At 46.3% G+C, this 23,466-nt stretch overlaps 1 protein-coding gene across 2 annotated transcripts in view; it reads left to right on the forward strand.

Moving 5' to 3' along the window:
- Window positions 1-855: 855 nt before the first annotated feature.
- Window positions 856-23,466, forward strand: part of SV2B (synaptic vesicle glycoprotein 2B) — a 37,699-nt gene continuing 15,088 nt past the window's right edge. For both annotated transcript variants that reach the window (XM_055002621.1, XM_055002622.1), the window contains exons 1-6: window positions 856-1,392; window positions 15,118-15,298; window positions 16,693-16,844; window positions 19,281-19,414; window positions 21,114-21,203; window positions 21,947-22,057. In XM_055002621.1, the coding sequence (XP_054858596.1) occupies window positions 900-1,392; window positions 15,118-15,298; window positions 16,693-16,844; window positions 19,281-19,414; window positions 21,114-21,203; window positions 21,947-22,057 (1,161 nt within the window). In that variant the 5' untranslated portion in view covers window positions 856-899. The remainder of the gene's footprint in view (window positions 1,393-15,117; window positions 15,299-16,692; window positions 16,845-19,280; window positions 19,415-21,113; window positions 21,204-21,946; window positions 22,058-23,466) is intronic.

The raw sequence follows: 23,466 nt of genomic DNA on the forward strand, positions 1-23,466 counted from the left end.
AAATGAGGGGGAACGCACAGGAATGCAGTTCCGGCACCTCCCCAAAGAGGTCACATGTCAAGTAGCCCCGCCCACCTGACTCTTGGCCATTTTGGGCCCATTTTGGCCAGGATTGTGGCCAAAACGGCCTGGATCGCACCTTTGATGGTTGGTGGATCACTCTCCTGCTCATTAGCGGTCCGATCCTGACCATTTTGGGCCCCTTTTCAGCCATTTTCAGCCCCTTTTTGCCATTTTGGGCCCAATTTCGCCCCTGAATGGCCAGGATTGGGTCCAAAACAGCCAGGATAGGTGATGTCAGGGGGTGTGGCATATGCAAATCAGTTATGCCAATGACACGCTCCTGGTGATGTCAAGGGGTGTGGCATATGCTAATGAGTTATGCTAATGAGTTCTTCCAGCTCTTTTTCTACGAAATGACCCCTGGATATCACTTGAATGACTTCTTATGCAACCCATTTCTTCACAAGACCTCTATTTTGTTTGTATTTCAAGTCATTTTTTTTTCTCTTTCTTTCCCAGGGCATGGCAACAGAATGAGTCAGAAAAGCACACAATCTGTCAAGCACCACTAGTTGCCGGTTCTGCGAAGTTGGTGGTCCTTCATGACTCTTGCTAGACCTCTTTTGCTAGTTGAAAGGGAGCTGTGGAAGATCACTGCTGAAATCATAAAAATCAGACCCTTTTTTTGAGGAAAGAAATCACTCCTTAATTAAAAAAAAACCCCACAAAGTTTCCCCAGAATTCTGGCATTATTTTGTACATCAAGTCCCCCACCAGAGCACAAGTTATATGCATATAGTTAATGACATTAAAACACACCAATATATAGGTCTAAAATACTTTACAGCGGAAAATCACACAGTTGTACCCTGCAAAACGAGAAACCAACATTCACAATGGATGACGGGTACCGAAAGAAGGTGAACCAAGTTTCAGATGATTACCGATATCAAGGCACCAATTACGAAGGCTACGCTGCTCAAGATGGTTATTACCACGGTGGAGAGGAGCCCAGTCAAGAGGAAGATGCCCAGAGTGATGCCACCGAAGGACACGATGAAGATGACGAAGTCTACGAAGGTGAGTACCAGGGCATCCCTCACCCGGACGACATCAAGGCCAAGCAGAAGAAGAAAGCCCCAGGAATGGCCGACGAATTCAGAGATCATGCCGACCTCATCGCCGAAAGGATGGAGGACGAGGAGCAGCTTGCTCACCAGTACGAGACCATCATCGAAGAGTGCAGCCACGGACGCTTCCAGTGGACTCTCTTCATAGTCCTGGGCTTGGCGCTGATGGCGGACGGGGTGGAGGTGTTCGTGGTCGGTTTCGTCCTGCCCAGCGCTGAGAAGGACATGTGCTTGTCGTCTTCCAACAAAGGAATGCTTGGTGAGTGCCACTTCTTCTCAATAGTGTGCCACGAAGACAGATGAGGTGTTGGAGTTACTGAGTCATTTGAAGTAGAGGGGGATCACTCTCACTGACCACGCTCAACCTGCCGCTCTTGAGCATTCTTTAAAAGACTGCTCCGTAGGGTTGGATAAATAAAAGAAAGCAGATGGCTGAATATTATAAATAGATTTTTTCCCCTCACACACTTCATGATAAATACTTTGCATTTTTCATAGCTGGCGCGTGGTCCAAATTGCATATTTTCCCACTGCTAAACATGAAATATTTATTACTGTATGAAAATAGGCTCGCTATCGTTTTTTTTTTAAATACTGTAGTTGAATGCAAGAATTCTTAGATATATTGAGATGATCATTCTAAGGAATGCTCGTCCAGTGGCATATTTATTTATAATAAGGTTTATAATCCTACCCAAGCAGGGCTACCGAGGTGGCTCAACGTAGTTAGGATTTAAGGGAGCTGATGTAAGGCATAGTACTAGTGCCCCCCTCCCTGGCACAACTTTGTGTGCATTCAGAATAAATACATTATTTCAAAATCATGTCCTTATTTAACAGCGTAGTTGGGGTGCCAGTCTTCTGCTCTAGTGGGACACCTCCTACCCAGAAGCCTCAGTTGCTTGCCACTGCTCAGTATGGTGGAGAGGGGAAAGGGTGTGGGAGGGGAGCGTTGTGCCAACCCTGTGATGTTATTTCTGGGGCAAAACTGGAACTGATGCCAATGCATCAACAGTGTTCTTAGGTATCCCCCAAACTCTAGAGTTTCAGGAGAATTCTAGAGCATCGCACTGATGTGACGACACCACTTCTGAGTTCATGCCAGAAATGATATCGTGGTGTTGGTGCGACATCTACCCCGCCCTCCTAAAACTCCTGCTGGATATCAGCGCTGGGCTGGCAACCCTAGCTGTAGCCAGTGTTCTGCTCCTCCCTCCCTCCCCTCAATTTTCTTTCCAATAATTTTATTCAAGTAATGTTAGAGATGCCCGGAACTGAATAGCCCAGGAGAGCCTAATCTCGTCAGATCTCAGAAGCTAAGCAGGGTCAGCCTTGGTTAGCAATTGGATGGTAAGGTAAAGGTAGTCCCCTGTGCAAGCACCAAGTCATTACTGACCCATGGGGGGATGATGCATAACAATGTTTTCTTGGTAGATTTTTTCCACATGTAAACCACTGTATTCTGTTGTGGAGCAAAGTTTGGTCGCTGTGTTGGTCCCATAGCAAAATCTGAAACCAAAATACTTGCAATAATTCATTATTTAAAAGGTAAAGGTGCAAGCATCAAGTCATTACTGACCCATGGGGGGACGGTCACATCACGATGTTTTCTTGGCAGACTTTTTGTTACAGGGTGGTTTGCCATTGCTTTCCCCAGTCAGCGACATTTTACCCCCAGGAAACTGGGTGCTCATTTTACCAACTTTGGAAGGACGGAAGACTGAGTCCAGCTACCTGAACCTTGCTTCTGCCGGGATCAAACTCAGATTGTGAGCAGAGCTTGGGCTGCAGTACTGCAGCTTACCACTCTGTACCATGGGGCTCCTGCAATTGGATGGGAGACCTCCAATGAAGGCCAGAGTTGCAGAGACAGGCAATGGCAAACCACCTCTGCTAGTCTCTTGCCATGAAAACCCCACCCAGGGGGTGGGGGGCGTGGCACCATAATTCAGCTATGGCTTGAGGGCAGGGTTTCATTTCAATGTCGGAGGTAGTGCAAATTACAAACAACAAAAACAACTTACACTGTGCTGTTTATACTCATGTCATGAAATACTTCCACGATACATTTAATGCCATACACAAAATGGAACAGCCAACTTCCCCTGGGTGGGCCATCTGTTTATAGTCCCAGATGTTGTCTGAATCAATTTGGCATGACTAGTTGCTGCCACCACCACCTCTCTGGGGCAGACAGGACTGCTCCTACAGCACCCCCCAGTGGTGGGGGAGAGCCACTGCAGGGCAAGGAGGATGCAGACACATTACGAGGTTGCTGCGACAGCTCCCATCAGAGAAGAGGTATATTAATAAATGTAGTACAAGAGCAGAAGACAGCCAAAAACTGCCACAGCTGCCCCACCACTGCAGGCTCTGGCAGCCCTAAAGGTGCCATCCTGTCCATCCCTATCAATCTCCTGCTGATGTGCCCATTTTAGAAAATACTATTTCCACAACCTAATTGGAATTCTAGCGTGAAAGTGTCAAGTGGTTGAACTTGAGAACTTCCTTGCGGGATCAGGCCAGAGGAGCATGCAATCTAGCTGTTTCTCTCCAACAGAGACCAGTAAGATTTCCCTAGAGAAGCTTCCAAGCATGAATGCGAGAGGCTTTCCGTACTGTTTCTAATACACAGGTATGCTGCCTCTGTATATGGAAGTTCCTCTCAGCTCCTGTGACTAACAGCTATTAGTATCCCATAAATTTGCTGAGCTCTCTCACATGCCATCTAAGCAAGTACCTACCTCCAGTTCTGGTGGCAGTGTATGCCATAAGTTCATTATGCACTAGGGTGTGTGTTTGCATGTTTGTGAGTCCCAAACCTGTTGTACATCGGCTTTATTGGGATGATCCTGGATTCTTTTGGTGCAATATGGGATAAACCCCCCCTCTCCATATTGCAGTTTGTAATTTTATAACCCTCTACTGTGTCACTACTTAATTGCTATATTTTTCCTAAACTAAAAAGTCCCAAATGCTTATGCCTCCTATAGAATACTGTTTTTGAGATGGCAGGAGACCCAAACTCTCTGAAATATGCCAGGTCTACCCTGGGGAAGTGTACAGTTGACATTGTGGTACTTAGAAAACTGACTGTTGGAAAAAGCAGTACTGATTAAAGATCTCCTTTTTTTGGTGAGAGTGACTACCTGAAAAGAGAAGGGGAAAGAAATAGCTAGTCTTTGAATCAATGGAAGGCTTGACACCGGATTGTTTAGATCACTAAACATGCATGAGGTGGTGGTGGTTCACAGCCAGCGTCTCTCACCAATTGCACAATCTTGAGCAGAGTTATTTCCTTCTAAGTCTGCTAACTTCAGTGGCCTTAGAAGGGCATAACTCTGTTTAGAATTGCTCCATAAGTCACCCAAACAACTGTTTGAGGCAGCATTGTGAAGGGGGCACCCATTCACTCCAGGAGCTCAGGTTGCTGCAAGCCATTAATGGCACAGGGGGTGACTAGCTTCCCCTAGCAGGCCTGCATCACTTCCAGAGGTTCTTCTAGAGATATATTGCTACAACGAAGTGGTCTAGAGACTTAGAGCTAAGCTACAAAAGACACATTACACGAGGAGGAGCACGTGAAGGGAGTCACAATGTTAGCTGGGAAGCTGAGTTTTAAAAGAGATCGGAAGGCTTTGTCAATTTCCCCTGTCTACAGAACCAGCAAAGATGCTCCTCAGGGGGTTTGTTTATTTCCTCTTTGTCTCCTTGAAGGGGAGGTGAAACTAACAGAGCCTTCAGGGAGGCAAAGAGGAAATTAACAACCTCTCAGATCAGAGATCTCCCTGGCTCTTTAGAGAGGGGAAATTGACAACGCCTTCCAATTTCTTTTAAAACTCAGCTTCCTGGGTCTCTCACCCGTACCCCACTGGCATTATTATAATATTTTCCCTCTGAAAACGATCCAAGAGGATACTCTAGATTCCAATAGATCTTTCTTCCAGGTAAACAGTTTCAGAATTCGGTCTGTCTGCGGCCCACAAACCACTGAGAAAGCAAAACTAGATTTAAAAGATCTGGCTCCTATTGATTTCTATTTGAGCCAAGCAGTTTAAGGAGACTGGCATAAATGTATATGCAATTGGATTTTTTCCCTCCGAATTTTAAGAGGCAGCTGGTGTGAAACAAAATAATGAGGCAGAAGGAAGCCAAATTTAATAAGAATAATTAGTCACTTTGATCTGCCTTCGATACTGTGCAGCGTGAGTAAAAAAAAGGAACTGTAGAGATAACGTTCCCTCCAGAAATTTGCTCTGTTCTTCCTCTTCTTCCCACACACCCTGAATTTCTAAATGTTCTAGTAGCTTAATTCTTTGGCCTATGAAGCAAGCGCTTTAGGCGATGTCTGGACTAGAAGATGTCTGGGTAGCATTTAAGACTGCAGAGCTGGCAATGACACTGGCTGTTTTCACACTGCTTACCGGCCACAGAACATCGCGCCGAGCTCCCGGGACGATAGTGTCTTCCTGTCATGATTTTGCACAAGAAGTTCTCTCGCGAAATCGCACCAGGAAGACGCTGTTGTCCCGGGAGCTTAGCGTGATGTTCTGTGACCGGTAAGCAATGTGAAAACGGCTACTGTCCAGTTGCCCCAGTTCCATTTGTCCTGCAGTCAGGAAAAGGTAAATATGTCAGTGATCTAGAAGCCCTGGGGGCAGCATTGGCGGAGAATCATCCACTGCTACTCACTCCAGTCTAAGGAACTGTCCAGGTTGTTCTTTGCATCTGGCAAGGGAGGTGTCTAGAACAGCAGGGCTCCAGGGCAGCCTTGTATAATGGTCAGAGAGTCAATTTCCCCATGGAAGCTTGTGGAGCCAGTCACTTCCTCTCAGCCTACTCCACCTCACAGGGTTGTTGTGAGGATAAAGGAGGGAGATAGAAAAATAATTCTGTTGCTGCTTTGGATCATCATTTGGGAGAAAAACTGATATAAATATCTAAAACAAACAGCTCTTTGCACAATATTCAGCAATTCACTGTCATGAAGTGGTACTACCTTAGATGACTCAGCAGGCCATTTTTGGTGGCAGTTAGCTAAACGGAGCCTCCATGTTCAATGGCAGTATACCTCTGGGGCCAGATGGTGGGGACAAGCAATAAGGCAAGACTGTTTTTCACCTAATTTGGTAGCGGATTCAAAACTGGAACTTAGTTCCCACACTGGAGGGAGATCTCAGCTGAACAGCCAGGAGTGGAACTCTTCACTCCTCTGGTTTCACAGCAAAATCACTCTTTTATAGCCCTTCTTCACCCTTTCCCCCGACTGCTCCTTGATGGGGTAGGGCCCTTGGCAGGTGCCTAGCAATGCCAACCCCTGGTGCCCATCTTAATGCTAACATAGCACCAGTTAAAACCCAAATGGAAAGACGAGGTCAGAGATACTGCGTGTGTGTCCTGTATCTTTTAAAAGAAGCTTTGGATGAACAGCTGGCAAGATGGATTTTCTCTGCAGAAAGCAATTCGCTCTATTGGGTCATTTGTTTTTAATCTGGGAGCAGCAGGAGGAGGGCAGACAGATGAACGAGCTGGAGCCCAGAGAGGCAGCATAAAAATGTCCAAAATAAAATAAAACGAACCCTGATTTCATCAGCAGTGCTCACAGTCGAGGGACAGGTGGGGCCCATGCTCCAACCACACCTGGTATCACAGGATCTGTCCCTGTCTCCTGGCCCTGTTCCTGGGATAGCCCTATGCTTCTCTTTCCCTGTTCAGTATTCAGGATATGGCCCTCTCCTCTGCATTGCTGGGAGTTACACCTCTGAAGAATTGCAGTGGGGGGGGGAATGATGCATCTCAACTCTCCGGCTTGTGCATGCCTGTAGATTCTTCGTTGTGCTGCAGTGGGCTAGGCTCATTTTGAGTGGTTGGCAGTCTATTGATCTTCAGTAAATAAATCTTGAACTGAATGAGTGAGCGCTCGATTCCGTCAAGAGCAGTGGAGAGCAGGCTGTGGCAGAGTCAATGAGGGGAGAACTCAGTGGGTGGGAAAGGGCCTTCCATATCCTATAACTGGGGTAGGTCCCACCTTGGTCAGGAAACTTGTTGGGGGACAGGGGTGTTAAATGTGTATTGATAGGCATGCTGCTTCTGGCCCTTCCTGGATGGTTGGAGAACAGGGACCCTGCTCCACTGAGAGCCAAGCTTCAAGTGACGAATTACACTCGCATGGCAAGTGAACAGACTCACGTGCATTCCTCCCTGTTCACTTGCCATTCACTTGCGCTCCACTTGATCGAGTGGAGTGCAAGTGAATAGCCAGTGAACAGGGAGAAATACACGTGAGTCTGTTCACTTGCCATGCGAGTGTAATTCATCACTTGTAGCTTGGCTCTCAGTGGCACCTTTGTTCCTTTGACTAGGAAATCTCAAAATACTAAAGGGTCCAGTAGCACCTTTAAGACTAACCAACTTTGTTGTAGCATAAGCTTTCGAGAACCACCGCTGTCTTCATCAGATGCAAGAATGCTGTGGCTCTCGAAAGCTTATGCTACAATAAAGTTGGTTAGTCTTAAAAGTGCTACTGGACTCTTTACTATTTTGCAACTACAGACTAACACGGCTAACTCCTCTGGATCTAGGAAATCTCCGTCATCTTCAAAGTCCCTGCATTATTTTTCTAATCTCAGGAACCACTAGGGATGCCAGCCTCCAAGCCTGGTGGTCTCCTGGTATTACAACTGATCCCCAGCCTACAAAGATCAGTTCCCACAGAGAAAATGGCTGCATTTGAGGGTAGGCTGTATGGCATTATACCCTGCTGACATCCCTCTCCCAACCCTGCATTCCCCAGGTATCCACTCCAAAATCTCCAGGAATTTCCCAAGCTAGAGTTGGCAGCCCTAGGGACAATTGATGTACTGCATGGATTCATAGAGAAAAACAGGGATTATTAATAATGCCAGGCATTCATAGAGCTCTTCCAGCATTCAACGTGCTTCTAATTCACTACAACAACCATTCAAGGCGGTGGAGAGTGTCCTCAATTATAGCTGACCTATGGCGACCCCTGGTGGGGTTTTCATGGCAAGAGACTAGCAGAGGTCATTTGCCATTGCCTGGCTGTGCAACCCTGGTCTTTGTTGGAGATAATAACCAAGGTTGACCCTGCTTAGCTTCTGAGATCTGACAAGATCAGGCTCACCGGGGCTATCCAAGTCAGGGCTCTAAATGAAATCCTGCCCTGAAGTTATAGCTGACTTATGGCAACCCCTGGTGGGCGGTTTCATGGCAAGAGACTAACAGAGGTGGTTCGCCATTGCCCACCTTTGCAACTCTGGTCCATTTGAGGTCTCCCATCCAATTACTAACCAAGACCGACTCTGCTTAGCATCTGAGATCTGATGAGATCAGGCTCACCTGGGCTATCCAGGTCAGGGCACCATTCAAAGTAGGCCAGTATCTACTGCAGAGGGAAGAGCTGAGGTAGGGTTCCCATCATGGCCTTGGCAAATGCTGGGTACTTGGAGGGGGGGGGTTCTGTGCCTGGGGAGAATGAAGTTTGGGGATCACGTGATGTCACATCTGGATGATCCTGGGTGATGCTCTAGGCTGCCTCCCCCCCAGGCTCTATGGTTTATCCCTAGAGTGTTATTATGTGGTCATTGTTTTTCTCCCATTCCACTGTTCCTCAGGGGTGGGTAATTGGGGCTGGAGTGGGAGGCCTAAGCTCAGGTTGAGCTCCATTTACAGATATCGTTGCCAACTCCAGCTTGGGAAATTCCAGGAGATTTAGGGCTGGTGTTGGTGGAGGGTTGATTTGGGGGAGGGAGAAACGGGGGCCCAGTAGGATGTAATGTCACTCTAGGACTCTCATTTCTCCTAGACTCTAAACAGAGAATTATAAGAATTGGCAAATCTGGATTTGCCTGGTGGTATCCCTATGTTTAGGCCAGGGTTCTCCCACTTGCCAACCTCTAGAGTCCAATAATCCATAAAGTGATAAAAAAAAGACTCTACTATATATTCAGCTTCCCTACCAACTATAAACTGGATTTTGAGATGCCGCCGTAGAATAAGCTCTGCAACGAATGTGTGTGTGCGTATCCTTGAATGCATGATCAATCCATTGAATAACAGTCCCCTTGGGGGAAAAAACAAAATTGAATGATGAATAAATGAAAGGGAAGCACCGTTGGCTCACAGCCAAGAGTCTGAAAAAACTGTGATTCACAGGGAAGGATTTGCTTACGTTCCGATTAGGAGAAATTACAGCGTTTACGGACTCCTCCAAGGTCTGATTAACATGATCTTTAAGCCCTTTGTTGTAAAAACCTTGCGGTGGTGTTTACACTGTGCCACTTTTTAATTTAGCAAAGCGCTCTGGGCAGGGGTAGGGAGAGGGGCAAATCTCTTCTCTGTTTGCCATTGGCAAGAATTACTGAGCTGATGGCCACACTTTTCTTTTCAATAACCCGCTTAGTTCCATGAGGACCTTGCAGGGCACTCCCCCCCCCCCAATTATGTCTACATCAGGGACATTAGTTCCTCCTTGACATTTTGAAAATAGGGAAAGACTTGAAGTGACATAGGGTAGCTCTATGGTTTTTACCACAGAGTTTCCTGCAATTCCTAGAGCTTCTCTATGTCACTTCCGGGATTCCTCTGGAAGTGATGTCACAATGTAGTTGACATTGCTCGCTTCCCCCCCATTTCCCTGCCCCAACCTTCTTGCCAGTTGCCAGGCTCAGCTCGGACTCAGCTCGGGCCTGAGCCAAGCAGCGTCAGCAACGCTGGCAGAGTCACTCAGGCTCGGGTCAGTTCTGGGGCCCTTCCAGGGCAATGGATCACCAGGATCTTTCCCAGTAGGTTAACGGGCCAATCTTAAACCTGAATACTACTTGTCCTTGAGCCAAATGTGGCCCCTGAATTTTACAGTCTGCCTCGTTCACTGTTTGCTAACCCCAAAAGGTAAAGAAAGGTATGGATAAGTATCAACCCCAGTCAAAAGACTTGGCAGCAGACTAGGCTGCCAACCCCCAGGTGAGGCCTGGTGAACAGACTACAGAGATCAGTTCCTTGGAGAAAATGGCTGCTTTGGAGGGTGGACTGTATGGCATTATACCCTGTTGAGGTGCCTCCACATCCCAAACCCTGCTCTCCTCCAGGTCCACCCCCAGGAATTTCCCAACATGGACTTGGCAACCATATAGCAGATCCTGAGGAGTACACCTGTGCCCTTCCTTCACCAATTTGGTGTATTGGTTAAGAGCAGTGGGATTCTAATCTGGGGAACCGGGTCTGATTCCCCCCTCCTCCGCTTGAAGCCAGCTGGGTGACCTTGGGTCAGTCACAGCTCTCTCAGAGCTCTCTCAGCCCCACCCCCCTCACAGGGTGATTGTTGTGGGGATAATAATAACACACTTCGTATACACCGTCCTGAAGGGCAGTATATAAATCGAATGTTATTATTATTATATTATATATCTTGTCAATCAGTCAGAGCTGCTTCCTGATCAGGTCTTAGATTTAGAGGCGGGTTTGGAGATTCAAATCATTCTTCAGATCCTCAAACCAAGGCAAAGGGTTGCAGAGCGATCAAGTCTGTCTGAGATCTCTGGGACATATCGTCCCACTTTCTGATCCTGCGAAGAGGACCTTCTGTGTCCCAGGATACCCCTCTCTTAAAAATAAAATAAAATGCCACACCTAGAAAAGCTGGGTTCGAATAGATTGGCCTAATATCACTCTTTTATTCATTCTGCAGTTTATATGACTTTGCATATAAACTGCGGCTGCCAGCTAAGGCAAGGGGCAAAGAGAATCCCCGTTTTCGGTTTCAGAAATTATTTTCTAGACCCTGAAAGTGCATTTTCACAGCCATAAGCACTAGATATATTTTTTTTTAAATCTGGGTTTTTGGGAAAACTGAATTCTACACCCAGGACCTCCTTTTTCTGCATTGCACCAGAAATTCCAGCCCACACACACGTCCTGTTGGCAGCCAGAACTCCCTTGAGAAATACCTTGTCTTTTATTGAAAAAAATCAGAATCACAGACTCAGTAACCTTTCCAGGATAAATTGCTTTTTCACCTAAATCCGCCTCCCTGTTGTTTGGAATCTGTGCACACAAAACCTTCCCAGGGAGATTTTTCCTTCCTCTTGTTCTACCTCCTGGCTCTCTGTAGCCAGGCAGAGAATCTAGGCTTTCTCCCCAGCCCCAGTTGTGCCAGGACGGGTAAGCGGGTCTCAGGAGTCGAAGCTCCTGGATCACGGTTGGTGGCACATATGGTGTCTCAGTGTGCTCCTAAGCAGACAATCTCACCGTCATTCTGGAGTGTTTTGTGTGTGTGTGTGCGTGCATGGGAAAATCTCATTAGGAAGACGGAGCTAAATGAATCAGCTCTGAATTCCCTCTAGTGGAAATGCAAGATTCGAGTCCAGTAGCACCTTAAAGTCCAGCAAGATTTCCTCAGTTTAAGCTTTCAAGAGTCACAGCTCCCTTTGCCAGATATGAATGGAGATCCCCGAGCCTTTACAACCCAATCAAAAGGTGGGAGGGTTATTACAGAGGATGCAAAGATACAGCGCAAAATGCACTGGAAATCTTGTAGGTCTTTAAGGTGTTACTGCACTCGAGTTTTGGTCTTCTTCTTCATCATCATCATCACCACCAAGGCTTTTTTTCAGCTGGAACGCGGTGGAATGGAGTTCCAGAACCTCTTGAAAATGGTCATATGGCTGGTGGCCCTGCCCCCTGATCTTTAGACAGAGGGGAGTTTAGATTGCCCTCCGCACCCTTGAGCAGCGTGGAGGGCAATCTCAACTCCCCTCTGTCTGGAGATCAGGGGGCGGGGCCACCAGCCATGTGACCATTTTCTCTGAGGGCAACCCACTGAGTTCCACCACCTCTTTTCCCAGAAAAAAAGCCCTGATCATAACCTTTTATTGGCATATAAAAGAAGAAAAAACAAGACAAGACAAGTACAAGATTAATGCCCAAGGGTAATAATAATAAAAAAATCAAAGCCGGCCAAGAACAGCAGTAATGTAGGAAATACAGTAGGAAATACAGTATGAAAAAGATATACAGTAAAATCTAAATTTTAAAAGCTCCTGCCCTAGCCTTGTATACATATGAAAGAAATTCAGCAACAGAGGGAGTAATTTCAGGGGACAACAAAAGAAACATTTCATTATCAATCGTGGATTTTGTAGCAATCAGGAAAGGACTGATCAAGTGATGGCGCGTAGAAGAATAATGAGGACAATGAAGAAGGATATCCTGGACCGAATCAGGATTTGGGTCTCCTACTGCAGACTGACATGATTACCAACCTCAAATCTTGTGGAAATGCAGCCTTCTTAAAATCTGAGCTGTATTGCACTCCTATGCACAGCATCATGCATGGTTTTGCATGTGGAAGTCAATGCAACCAAGGTTGAGTTTCAATCTGACTTTTCAGAGCAAGCAGATCTGAGATTTTGTTTGTTCACACCCCACTTCTTATTTAAACTGGTCCGCTGCCTGTGGAAAGCGATTACTCCCACCTAGTTTGCCTGCCAAAAGTCCATAGCTGCATGGGAGAAGCGTGGATGTTTCAGTTAAGCACACATCGCTTCTTTGCCCAGCGAGCAGCCCTATGCAGACAGACATGTACGAAGTTGTAGTTGTGAGTTCCTCTGGCCCACTGCTGTCATGTTTAAATCAAGCATAACACATCACTGGAGCAGTTTGGATCAGACTGAGTGGTTGCAGCCCGGGCCGGATCTATGGTTGCCAGCGCCCAGGGCAACCGTAGTCAGGCTCTACGCGTGCGCATAGCGCGTGCACGCTCCTGGCGCTGCATGATGATGTTTCTCCCGTGACATCATCACGCTGGGGCACCCCCCCTGCCCCCGCGGCAAGCTGGCTGTCCCGGCGTGCCGCGGAGCTGGCGGCAGCACGAGTGGCTCGAAGGCTGCCTGCGCCATTCACCTGCCCCACAGGACAAGGGGCGGCCGGCTTGCCACGCGCCCCTTGTCCTGGGGAAAGGTGAACAGTGCGGGTGGCCTCCCAGCCACCCATGCTGCCTTTTGACTTTCCCCAGGACAAGGGGCAGCCGGCTTGCCGTGCGCCCCTTTTCCTGGGGAAAGGTGAACGGCGCGGGCGGCCTCCCAGCCACCCATGCTGCCTTTTGACTTTCCCCAGGACAAGGGGCGGCCGGCTTGCCGTGCGCCCCTTTTCCTGGGGAAAGGTGAACGGCGCGGGCGGCCTCCCAGCCACCCATGCTGCCTTTTGACTTTCCCGCAAGCCAGCCGCCCCTTGTTCTGCGGGAAAGGCAAAAGGCAGCGGGGGTGGCTGGGAGGCCGCCCGCGCCGTTCACCTTTCCCCAGGTGCACTCCCAGGGCTGGCAGCGAGCTCCTGGAGCTGGCACCTGTGCCCAGTGCCCCCTCTTTGGCGGCACCGGGGGCAGACTACCCCCCTGCCCCCCTGTTGATCCGGCCCTGGCTGCAGCCCTAGTCAAGAGAGGATGTTGTTGTCCTTGTTCCGTACCATGATTTATGCAGTGAGTCAGTGTACATGTGGGAATTGTGTCCCCTCAAAAGATTCCATGGTTGTCGCCCTGCTATGAAAGGGAGTGGAATTCAAGGAAGAGGATGCATCTCCGAAACTTGTTGGGCTTGCACACATGCGTGTGTGGTCACTGTCCTTCTGAGGTTTCAAAGCTCTGGAGTGGTACAATTGTGTTCTCCCCCTGAGAGCACCTCTTCACACTCTTATGTCTTGGACTGGGCTGGTTCAAGGTCTCTGGTCACTCCAAGCAAGGTAGTTATGTCTCCACTTTGACCCATGCCCTGACAGGTGGGTCCAATCCAAGCCCCTGGGGCAACAAGCCGGTGTGTGGCTTGGGCCTGGCTGCTGCTGGTGTGTGTGCTGGAAGCGATACAGTCACCTCCCCTGTTGCTGATGTCTGGGAGTGAACTGATCCCCTGCCACGCTTTGGCATCCTCCACATTGTGCCACTGATGGTATGGCTTGGTCGGAGAACTAGCCCTGCTCTGGGAATCAGTCTGGGGTCAGGCCAGCATTGCTTGTAGAATTTACCATCTCCATAATGTTTCAAAAGAAGGGAATTACTAGCTTTTAGTTCCTACAAGGAAGACAGAGAGAAATTAAAAATCACACTTGTGTATCAAGTTTATTTATTTAATTTGTTTACCTCCTTTCTCCCCAACGGGGTTCCAAAGCAGCTTACATTGTTCTCCTCTCCATTTTATCTTCACAACAACCCAGTCGGGTAGGTTAGGCTGAGAGTGGCCCAAGCTCACCCAACAGAGTGGGCATACAAACTGGGCCTCCCAGATTCTCATCTGTCACTCTAACCACTATACCACACTGGCCACTCGTTTGTCGTCTTTGATATCACCTCTTCCAACTGGCAGTGCCTCCTTCCAATCTTTAAGACTAACCAACTTAAAGGTGCTACTGGACTCTTTTTGATTTTGCTACCACAGACTAACATGGCTAACTCCTCTGGATCCTTCCAATCTGTGGCCTTTGAGATCCATTTTTAACCAGAGAGGCTGTGGATGGAAGCTGTGACCACTCAAAGCTGATCTTGCCATCAGCACCTCAGGACATAAGGAAAAAGCAATTAAGGCTGCCTGAATACATAGTTTTGGGCTGAGGGGCATGCATCTTCACGTATGCTTTTCCAGCATTGGTGGTTTTCCTATCTGCTACTGGAATGAACAGCAGTCCCCTGAAAGGCTAAGAAAATGTAGAATCTTTGAGTCTGAGGGCCAAGCTACACATGACAAATGACACTTGAACGGCAAGTGTATTTCTCCCTGTTCACTTGCCCTCCACTCAATCCACTTGCCGTTCAAGTGTCATTCGTCATGTGTAGCTTGGCCCTGAGCTTATGCTAAAATACGTCTTGCTAGTTCCTAAGGTGATCCGGGGCTACTGTTTAGTTTCACTACAACAGACCTAAGATGGTGGCCCCTCTGAAACTTGCTTCTAAACTCCCCCTCTTCTGTCTCCATCTCTCCTGCAGGACTGATTGTCTACTTGGGCATGATGCTGGGGGCTGTCTTATGGGGTGGCCTGGCAGACAAACTGGGCCGGAAGCACTGCCTCATCCTCTCTCTCTCCATCAATGCTGCCTTTGCGTTCCTCTCCTCATTTGTACAGGGATACGGATTCTTCCTCTTCTGCCGCCTTATCTCTGGTTTCGGGTGGGTATGGCGCTCTCCTGGGGGAACGGCCTGGGCTCTGTTAATTAAGGGGACTTGAGGCAAGTTTTGACATCTGGGTAGGGTCACCTTGGCAAATACAGGGAGATGTTGAGGGCTCTGCCTGGGGAAGGAGGCATTGGGGGAGTATGTGATGTCACTTCTTGGGGATGCTCTAGGAATTTCCCCACAATCTCTATGGTCAAGACCATAAAGAAATGGGGAAATTCCTAGAGCACCACTATGGAGGCCATTTTTTCTCCTGATCCTCAATTTCTTGAGGGTGGGGGGATGAGGGTTGGGGGTTTACCCACCGCAGACAGACAAATGGCAAGTCTGCATCTAGGCAGGAACGGAGCTGCATTTTCTGAATGGTGGGAATGCTTCTGGAATTCCAGTGCAGCTTTCAGCTGTAGTAGCATCAGGATTCAGGAAATGCCGTTTTCAGGTCGATCTCATGGTGCATATATAGCCAGGGGTGGGGGACAGTGCTGCGTGGAGCCTCCCCACCTCAAGGAGCGTAGCATGATGGATATGTCCTTGACGCTGGCTTCAAGGCACACTTCAGCCCCTGTTATGCTGCAAACTCGGAGCCCCACCTAACCGAAATTCAGTCCTGTTTCTCAGTTCAGCTTCAAAACCAAAGCGAGAAACAAAGTTGAATTTGAAATGACAAGTGCGCAGAGCAAATGTCACCAAATTGAATGGAACGTCAATGTTACAATTAATCGTTTGGATTTTGTGTTAAGTTTCTGAATGTTGCTTCCCAAACCTGAGTTTTGCTAAATTCGAAGTATGAATGGTTACTGCACTGGAATGCAATATTGTGACCGCATGTGTCATTTTGAGCGATGGAATTTATTTAATTTAAATACATTTATTTAAATACATTAAATACATTACATACATTTAAATACATTAATTTAAATACATTTATTTAAATACATTTCCACTCCTAGGTTGTTCAAAAGTGACTCCAGACTGCACCAAGGGAATCCCAGTTCTATGCTCTGAAAAAAACCCAAAAAACTTCTGCAGCCAGATTTTAAAAATGCAAATTCAATAGATGTAGAAGAGACTCCTGAAAGCTGCAGATAACAGACCTTTCCCCGATTGGATATGCTTATTAACCCCCTCTGGCTTCTGAGTTTTCCTCAGGCGTCGTCCAGATGTGCCCAAGCTTACCCTTACAGGCATGAGGACTGGTCACTTGTTTCCTTTTGGGAGTGAAACATTGGGTTCTCTGGATGCTGAATTCCACCTCTGGTATCCTGTTCTATGGAATTCTTGGAATTCGTTGTTCAAAATGGAAACCTGGCTAATGTGTACAGATTTAATGTTGGCAGGAGGAGTTTGTGGAGTGTTCGATTCATCTTGTTTCTTTTTTGCTTCCTTAGAATCGGGGGCACGCTCCCTATTGTGTTTGCCTATTTTTCTGAATTCCTATCCCGTGAGAAAAGAGGGGAGCACCTCAGCTGGCTCTGCATGTTTTGGATGATCGGTGGTCTTTATGCCTCTGTCATGGCCTGGAGCATCATTCCACATTATGGTAACTGGCTGCTTGCAGACCCCTTCTCTGGAGCCATTTTGATTTTAAAATACACACACACACCCTTCCAGGTAGTACCGGGAAGCAGAGCAAGACTAGTCTGAATTGGGATAGCGCCAGGGCTCATTTTGAGGGGGAACATGAGCGGGAACGCAGTTCTAGCAGTTCCCCAAAGAGGTCACATGTCAGGTGGGCCTGCCCACCTGACTCTTGGCCATTTTGGGCCTCTTTCAGCCTGGATTGGGGTGAAAACGGTCCGGATTGGGCCTCTGACGGGTGGTGGATCACTCTCCCACTTAGCAGCGGCCCAATTCTGACCATTTTGGGCCCCTTTTCAGCCGTTTTCAGCCCCTTTTTGCCATTTTGGGCCCAATTTTGGCCCTGAATGGCCAGGATTGGGTCCAAAACAGCCAGGATAGGTGATGTCAGGGGGTGTGGCATATGCAAATCAGCCACGCTAATGACACACTTCCGGTGATGGCAAGGGTGTGGCATATGCTAATGAGATATGCTAATATGTTATGCTATATGTTATTCCTCCAGCTCTTTTTCTATGACATGACCCCTGGGTAGCATGGATCGGGGTGGGGCATGTGGGAGGATTGTGGGTGGAGAATATATGAGTTGGGGTGGAGCCTGGCAAGTTGTAGGCGGAGTCTGGTGGGATCTGATGTTCTTGATGTTCTGTAAGTATTAACCTCCCCATACTGGTTTTACAGATTGGACTGGTAAAATACTAGTTGGCAGTCCTCCATGCCCCACGAGCCCTTGTATCCTCCAAAGTCATCTGAATTTGCACAGGCAAAAATCCATTGTTAGCCTGACTGGTCTGCTCTGGGAAGAATTATAATTCACCCAAATGTCTTCAATGTTTGGTCATTTTTGCACTGAGAACAAGCAGACTTCTGCATTATGTATAAATGTGCATCTTTTGGATAATTCTTGCTATACTATTCAGGGTTCTTCCCACCAGCAGTTGCACCCTGGCTTCTGTTGTGCCACAGACTTTCAAGTCGATCTTCACAATCAAAAGGGCTCAAAACTTGTTCTGTTTAAAAACGAAAGCTAATTTCTGTTCCTGAGGTCGCTTTCCACCTTTGTACAGAGTTGTGGCTTCTAAAGAGCCATTTCTGTGGTTAGGGAGTGGAAGAGCAAAATTTGAATCCAGTACAACCTTAAGGATCAACCAGATATCCAGGGTCTAAGCTTTCCAGAGTTAAGCTCCTCTTGTCAAATAGAGAGACAGAGAGAGACTGTGAGTCAGTGACCGAGCGCCTCTTTTGCATTCATTGAGGTACCAGATCCAGTCTTTCTGGAATCTCTAGGTAAAGGACCTAACTTGACCAAGCTACAAGTGACGAATGAACGGAAAGTGTATTTCTCCCTGTTCACTTGCCCTCCACTCAATCCACTTGCCGTTCAAGTGTCATTTGTCATGTGTAGCTTGGCCCTGAGTCTCTCTACACAAGACATCTTACACAGGGACGCTCAAATGAAAGATCTTCTCCTATTGTGGATACACACGCACTGCTAGGGAGACAGAGTACACATGAATATAAGTTAGCTGTGTTAGTCTGTAGTCGCAAAATAGTAAAGAGTCCAGTAGCACCTTTAAGACTAACCAACTGTATTATAGCATAAGCTTTCGAGAACCACAGCTTTCTTCATCAGAGACAGATGAAGAGGCATCTGACGAAGAGAGCGGTGGTTCTCAAAAGCTTATGCTAAAATAAAGTTGCTTGTGTAGAGAGACTGTAAGACCTTTTGTCATCTTCATGACTTCATTGCCACAAAGGCAACAATATGGAGCTGGATGGACCTGTGCTCTGACCCAGTATAAGGCAGCTTTATTTAGGGAGGGGCTGTGGCTGGGTGGTTGAGCATCTGTCTTCTACATAGACCATTCCTAGTTTAATCTCCAGCATTCCCGGTTAAAAAGAGGTTATGTAAAACTCTTCCGTAGACCCTGAAGAGCTGCTGCTGGCCTTGATAACTCAATAAGGCAGCTCCAGTCGTTTATTTTTTTAATTTCATTTTATTCTTCATCGCTGTGATCTGAAAATGAGTTTTGGCCATGCTGGAGTTTTATGTTGTCACTGCAGGAGACTTTCACCTTTATTTGGGCACAGAAAAGGGGCATGTAAAAGGCACCTTCGCAAATCGGCTTTGCTCAAGGTGGTGTATGGCTTCCAAGAATAGAAAGGTAGTGCATGGTAGACAAAGCACTGAGAAAGTCGGAAGGGACTGAGGGCCAAGCTACACATGACGAATGACACTTGAACAGCAAGTGTATTTCTCCCTGTTCACTTGCCCTCCACTCAATCCACTTGCCGTTCAAGTGTCATTCGTCACTTGTAGCTTGGCCCTGAGATTCTCTGCCCCCCCCCCAGGAGAATAATGGGGACCGCCCTGCTCACGCACTCTTTCTGTTTGCAGGTTGGGGTTTCAGCATGGGGACCAACTACCACTTCCACAGCTGGAGGGTCTTTGTGGTTGTTTGCTCTCTGCCTTGCATAGCCTCTCTCGTGGCATTGAAATTTATGCCCGAAAGTCCACGGTTTTTGCTAGAGGTAAGAAGGATTGCCAGAAAACTGAAAAGGACACTCTTCAGTTTGAATGGGTACTAGAGTATAAATCAAGGGGGATAAAAACAGAAGTTCCTGGGTTTGTTTATTTTTTTTATCTCTGTTTTCCACAATCCACCGGATGTTCGGGCTGGAATTTTTGGTCCTTCACTGTCTTGGATTTTATCCAAGAATCTAGGAGTCAGTGAGGTATCACTTTAGTATGTGACATGTTTCTAGTGCGGCTATTTGCAATTGGCCAGTTGTTATCCTATCTATTGCAATATCGCCTAGGTCTTTAGTTAGTCTTTTTAGAATCGCACCTCGCACTCCTATCATTACTGGAATAACCATTGTGCGTTTCGCTCAGAGAAGCTGAACTCCAACTCTTAGATATTGGTATTTTGTTATCTTTTAAGACTCTTTCCCTTTCTACTATCACTTGGGATTGCCGCATCGATCAGTTTGACCTTCTTACTTTCAACCACAGTAATATATGGAATATTAAGTTCTAGTTTCTTATCCATTTGGATTTTGAAATCCCGCAAGAGCTTAACTTTCTCATTTTCAACAACTTTCTCAGAATTATGTTCCACCAGTATTTCACAGTCATAAATTCCAATGAAGCATTGCGGCAACTTTGTTGTGCTTCTTATAGTCAGTTTGCATTATCTTATTGCACCTGCCAACAAGATGGTCGACCATTTTATCTGCCTCGTTACATAATCTACACTTGCTGTCATTTGTGTTTTTTCCATTTTTGCTTTCATATAGTTTTTCTTAATGTCTGTTCTTGTACTGCTAATATAAGTCCTTCTGCCTCTTTTTTCAATACCCTTTTCATTAGCCATTTCCAGTTGTTATTCTTACCAACTTTTATCATCAATATTCTTCGTATATTGGCCATGCAGTGGCTTTCATTCCTATGCCTCCATACCATTTTTCAACATTTCTTTCCTATATTCATCTTTTGTTATTCTTTCTCTTTAGATGTCGGCCAGTGTCTTCTCTTTCTTGCTCTTAATGTAATCATTCAGCAACCTTTTTTCTTCTTTTATTGCTTGTTTTATTTGTAACCAGGGCTTCTTTCCAGCGGGAACGCGGGGGAACGGAGTTCCAGCACCTCTAGAAAATGGTCACTTGGCTGGTGGCCCCGCCCCCTGATCTCCAGACAGATCTGTGTTGGCCAATCTAAACTCCCCTCTGTCTGGAGATCAGGGGGTGGGGCCACCGGCCATGTGACCATTTTTGCTGAGGGCGATTTAAACTTTAAAAAACTCCACCCTTGTTCCAGCTGACCCAAAGTGACGTCATTGGGCAGTCCTGAGTTCCACCACCTCTTTTCCCAGAAAAAAAGCCCTGTTTGTAACAATCCTTGGCCACCATTACTTTTCGGCAAATAAAGTTGATCAATGTCTCTTCGAGGATGTAAAACATGATTGGCTGTTGCCAGCTAATTTGGTTTGTGTCCAATCCACAATTCAGTCTTTATTATAAACGGTCCTTGACCAGCATAAAATGTAACCCAGCGCAGTATCAAATCACTGGGATGGCCCAGGTATTTATTTCCCCTGTTTAGTTTTGACTGGAATGCTTTTGAACCCATTTTATGTATTCAACACAAGACATTTTAGTCATTATACCTAACGCTTTGGAACCACAATGGCTACATTCTTTCTGGCATCGTTTGCTTTGGTCTTTCTAGATAGGCAAGCACGACGAGGCCTGGATGATCCTCAAGCAAATCCATGACACCAACATGAGGGCCAGAGGGGAGCCAGAGAGGGTGTTCACGGTAAGCACATTTTGCTGCCTAAATAGATGCCTAGGAAGACAGGCAGTGTGGTGTAGAGTGCTGGACTAGGATTCAGAGGAGCAAGGTTCCTTTTGGGTTACAGATCAGGAGGCGGGTACTCACTCAGGTTCCTGCTCTTAGGTTTACGGAGCAGAGAAGGGTATGTTCAAAAGGAGCCCAGGAACTACAAGGAGATTCTCCCAATATGTGTGGTTGCCATGTTGTCTGAACGTGGGGGAACATCTGTATTTTGCATGCATGCACACACAGATTCAGTATGTGGAAACCAACCACAGAAGGGCTACGTTTGGAGCTTTACAGGCTCAAGCAAAACACGCGCATTCCCCGTGTTCAGACAACATGGTGATCATGGCCATTTCCACATGGCTTACCTTATTCTGCAAAATAGCGAAATCTCGTGAGAAGACGCTGTTATTGTGTCTTCTTGTGTGATAACAGCGTCTTCTCGTGAGATTTCGCGCGAGATTTCACTATTTTGCAGAATAAGGTAAGCCGTGTGGAAACGGCCCCCGTATATAGAGTAGCACATGCTGATACGTTTGGTTGAAGGTTCCTGGTATGCACAGATATAATGTCTGAAAGGGGCACAACAATGGTTTCACGTTGCACAAGAGAGAAGAAAGATCAAAACAGAGACAAACAAATTGAACTAGAAATAGTATTATATTTGATAGTGTCAAGAGCTCAGCTGAAAACTTAGGCCTGTTTATGGTTTCTTTCAGGTAGCCAATATAAAAACTCCAAAGCAGATAGATGAGTTTATTGAAATCCAGAGCTCAACTGGGACGTGGTACCAGCGGTCATTCGTCAGAGCCACAACAACCTTCAAGCAGGTATGGAATAAGGGATCATAAATGCCCCCCTCCTCATCTCGATCTGAGATTATATATCCACCATGACCATTTTATGCACGGTACTACACCCTTCCCAAACTACATCTTAGTAGAGTACTTGGACCACCCTATTGATTTATCAAGAAACAAAACATTTGGGTTTGAGGATGTGAACTTTTTAAAGATTTTTAGTTGATTATTCATCTCACCACCTATTGATGAAATTTAAATACATTTGCTTACCACCTAAGTCTCAATACTAGATTTATCTGCCTCTTTTACCAAGAAATCAGCAACAAGTTTATCTTCCCTATAATTAGAAGGTACCCTGGTCGTTCGGCATTAGTGTATACCAAAATGTTATTAATGGACGAAAACTCAAAGGTTACAGTGTGCAGTGCAAGTTTTTCGTGGCAGCGTATAAAATTCGCCAGTTAAGGAAGGTATAAAAATAACTGATGAAAAGCTGACATGGTATTTCTAGTCTCATGTATTATAATAATTTTTACTTTGAGCTCCTGAATTTTATGACTGTTGTTATGTTTTATGCTGGTCTAGGATCATTTTTAATAAAGATTGATTGATTGATTGATTGATTGATTGATTGATTGATTGATTGATTGATTGATTGATTGATTGATTGATTGAAGGAAGCACAAGATAACTTGGGAACTGGCGTAAGATGAGGTGTTGTTAAAATGATACCCGTGACTTTCCCCAGTGGGGCAAATAGCACCCTCTGAGGCAATTTTGTGATATGGGGCCCATGTTGTGAATCATGTCATGCACAACAGAAAGGGCACCGTGTAGTACAACAAGGCAGAGGAACAAAAACCCACAGCGGTAAAGTAAAGGACACAGTACCAATTCTTAGAGCATACAATATACAAAGGCTTAATATATGAGTGACACACAACAATACCCAACACAGTTCACAAAACTCCAAAAGTTCAAAGTAAATGGAAACTCTTCCGTAAGTCTCTGAATGGATTCCAAAAAACAGGGGAGCAAGGAAACAGCTCCCTGAATGTGAATCCTGAGGAGATGCTTTCCATGCTGTAGAAAGGACCCAGCTATCAACAACTCAACAGGTCGCGCTGGACTCCTGTTTCGGTGTTGCTCATGAGTATCTGGGTAACCCATACTGGAAGAGAAAAGAGAACTGCGTTCTGACTGTTTTGTCTTGGAAATTAAATTATGATTATGTTTGCTGGTTGTCAACACTCTTGAAAAAGCAACACCGAAACAGGAGTCCAGTGTGATGTTCAGGGAGCTGTTTCCTTGCTTACCTTTTTTTCCGGAATCCATTCCTTGGCTGATTCCGCACACGTTGGATAATGCACTTTCAATGCACTTTAGCGATCGTTTTGAAGTGGATTTTTTTGTTTCACACATGAAAAATTCAGTTC

The sequence above is a fragment of the Eublepharis macularius genome, chromosome 18, assembly GCF_028583425.1.
Source record: "Eublepharis macularius isolate TG4126 chromosome 18, MPM_Emac_v1.0, whole genome shotgun sequence".
Classification (NCBI taxonomy): domain Eukaryota; kingdom Metazoa; phylum Chordata; class Lepidosauria; order Squamata; family Eublepharidae; genus Eublepharis; species Eublepharis macularius.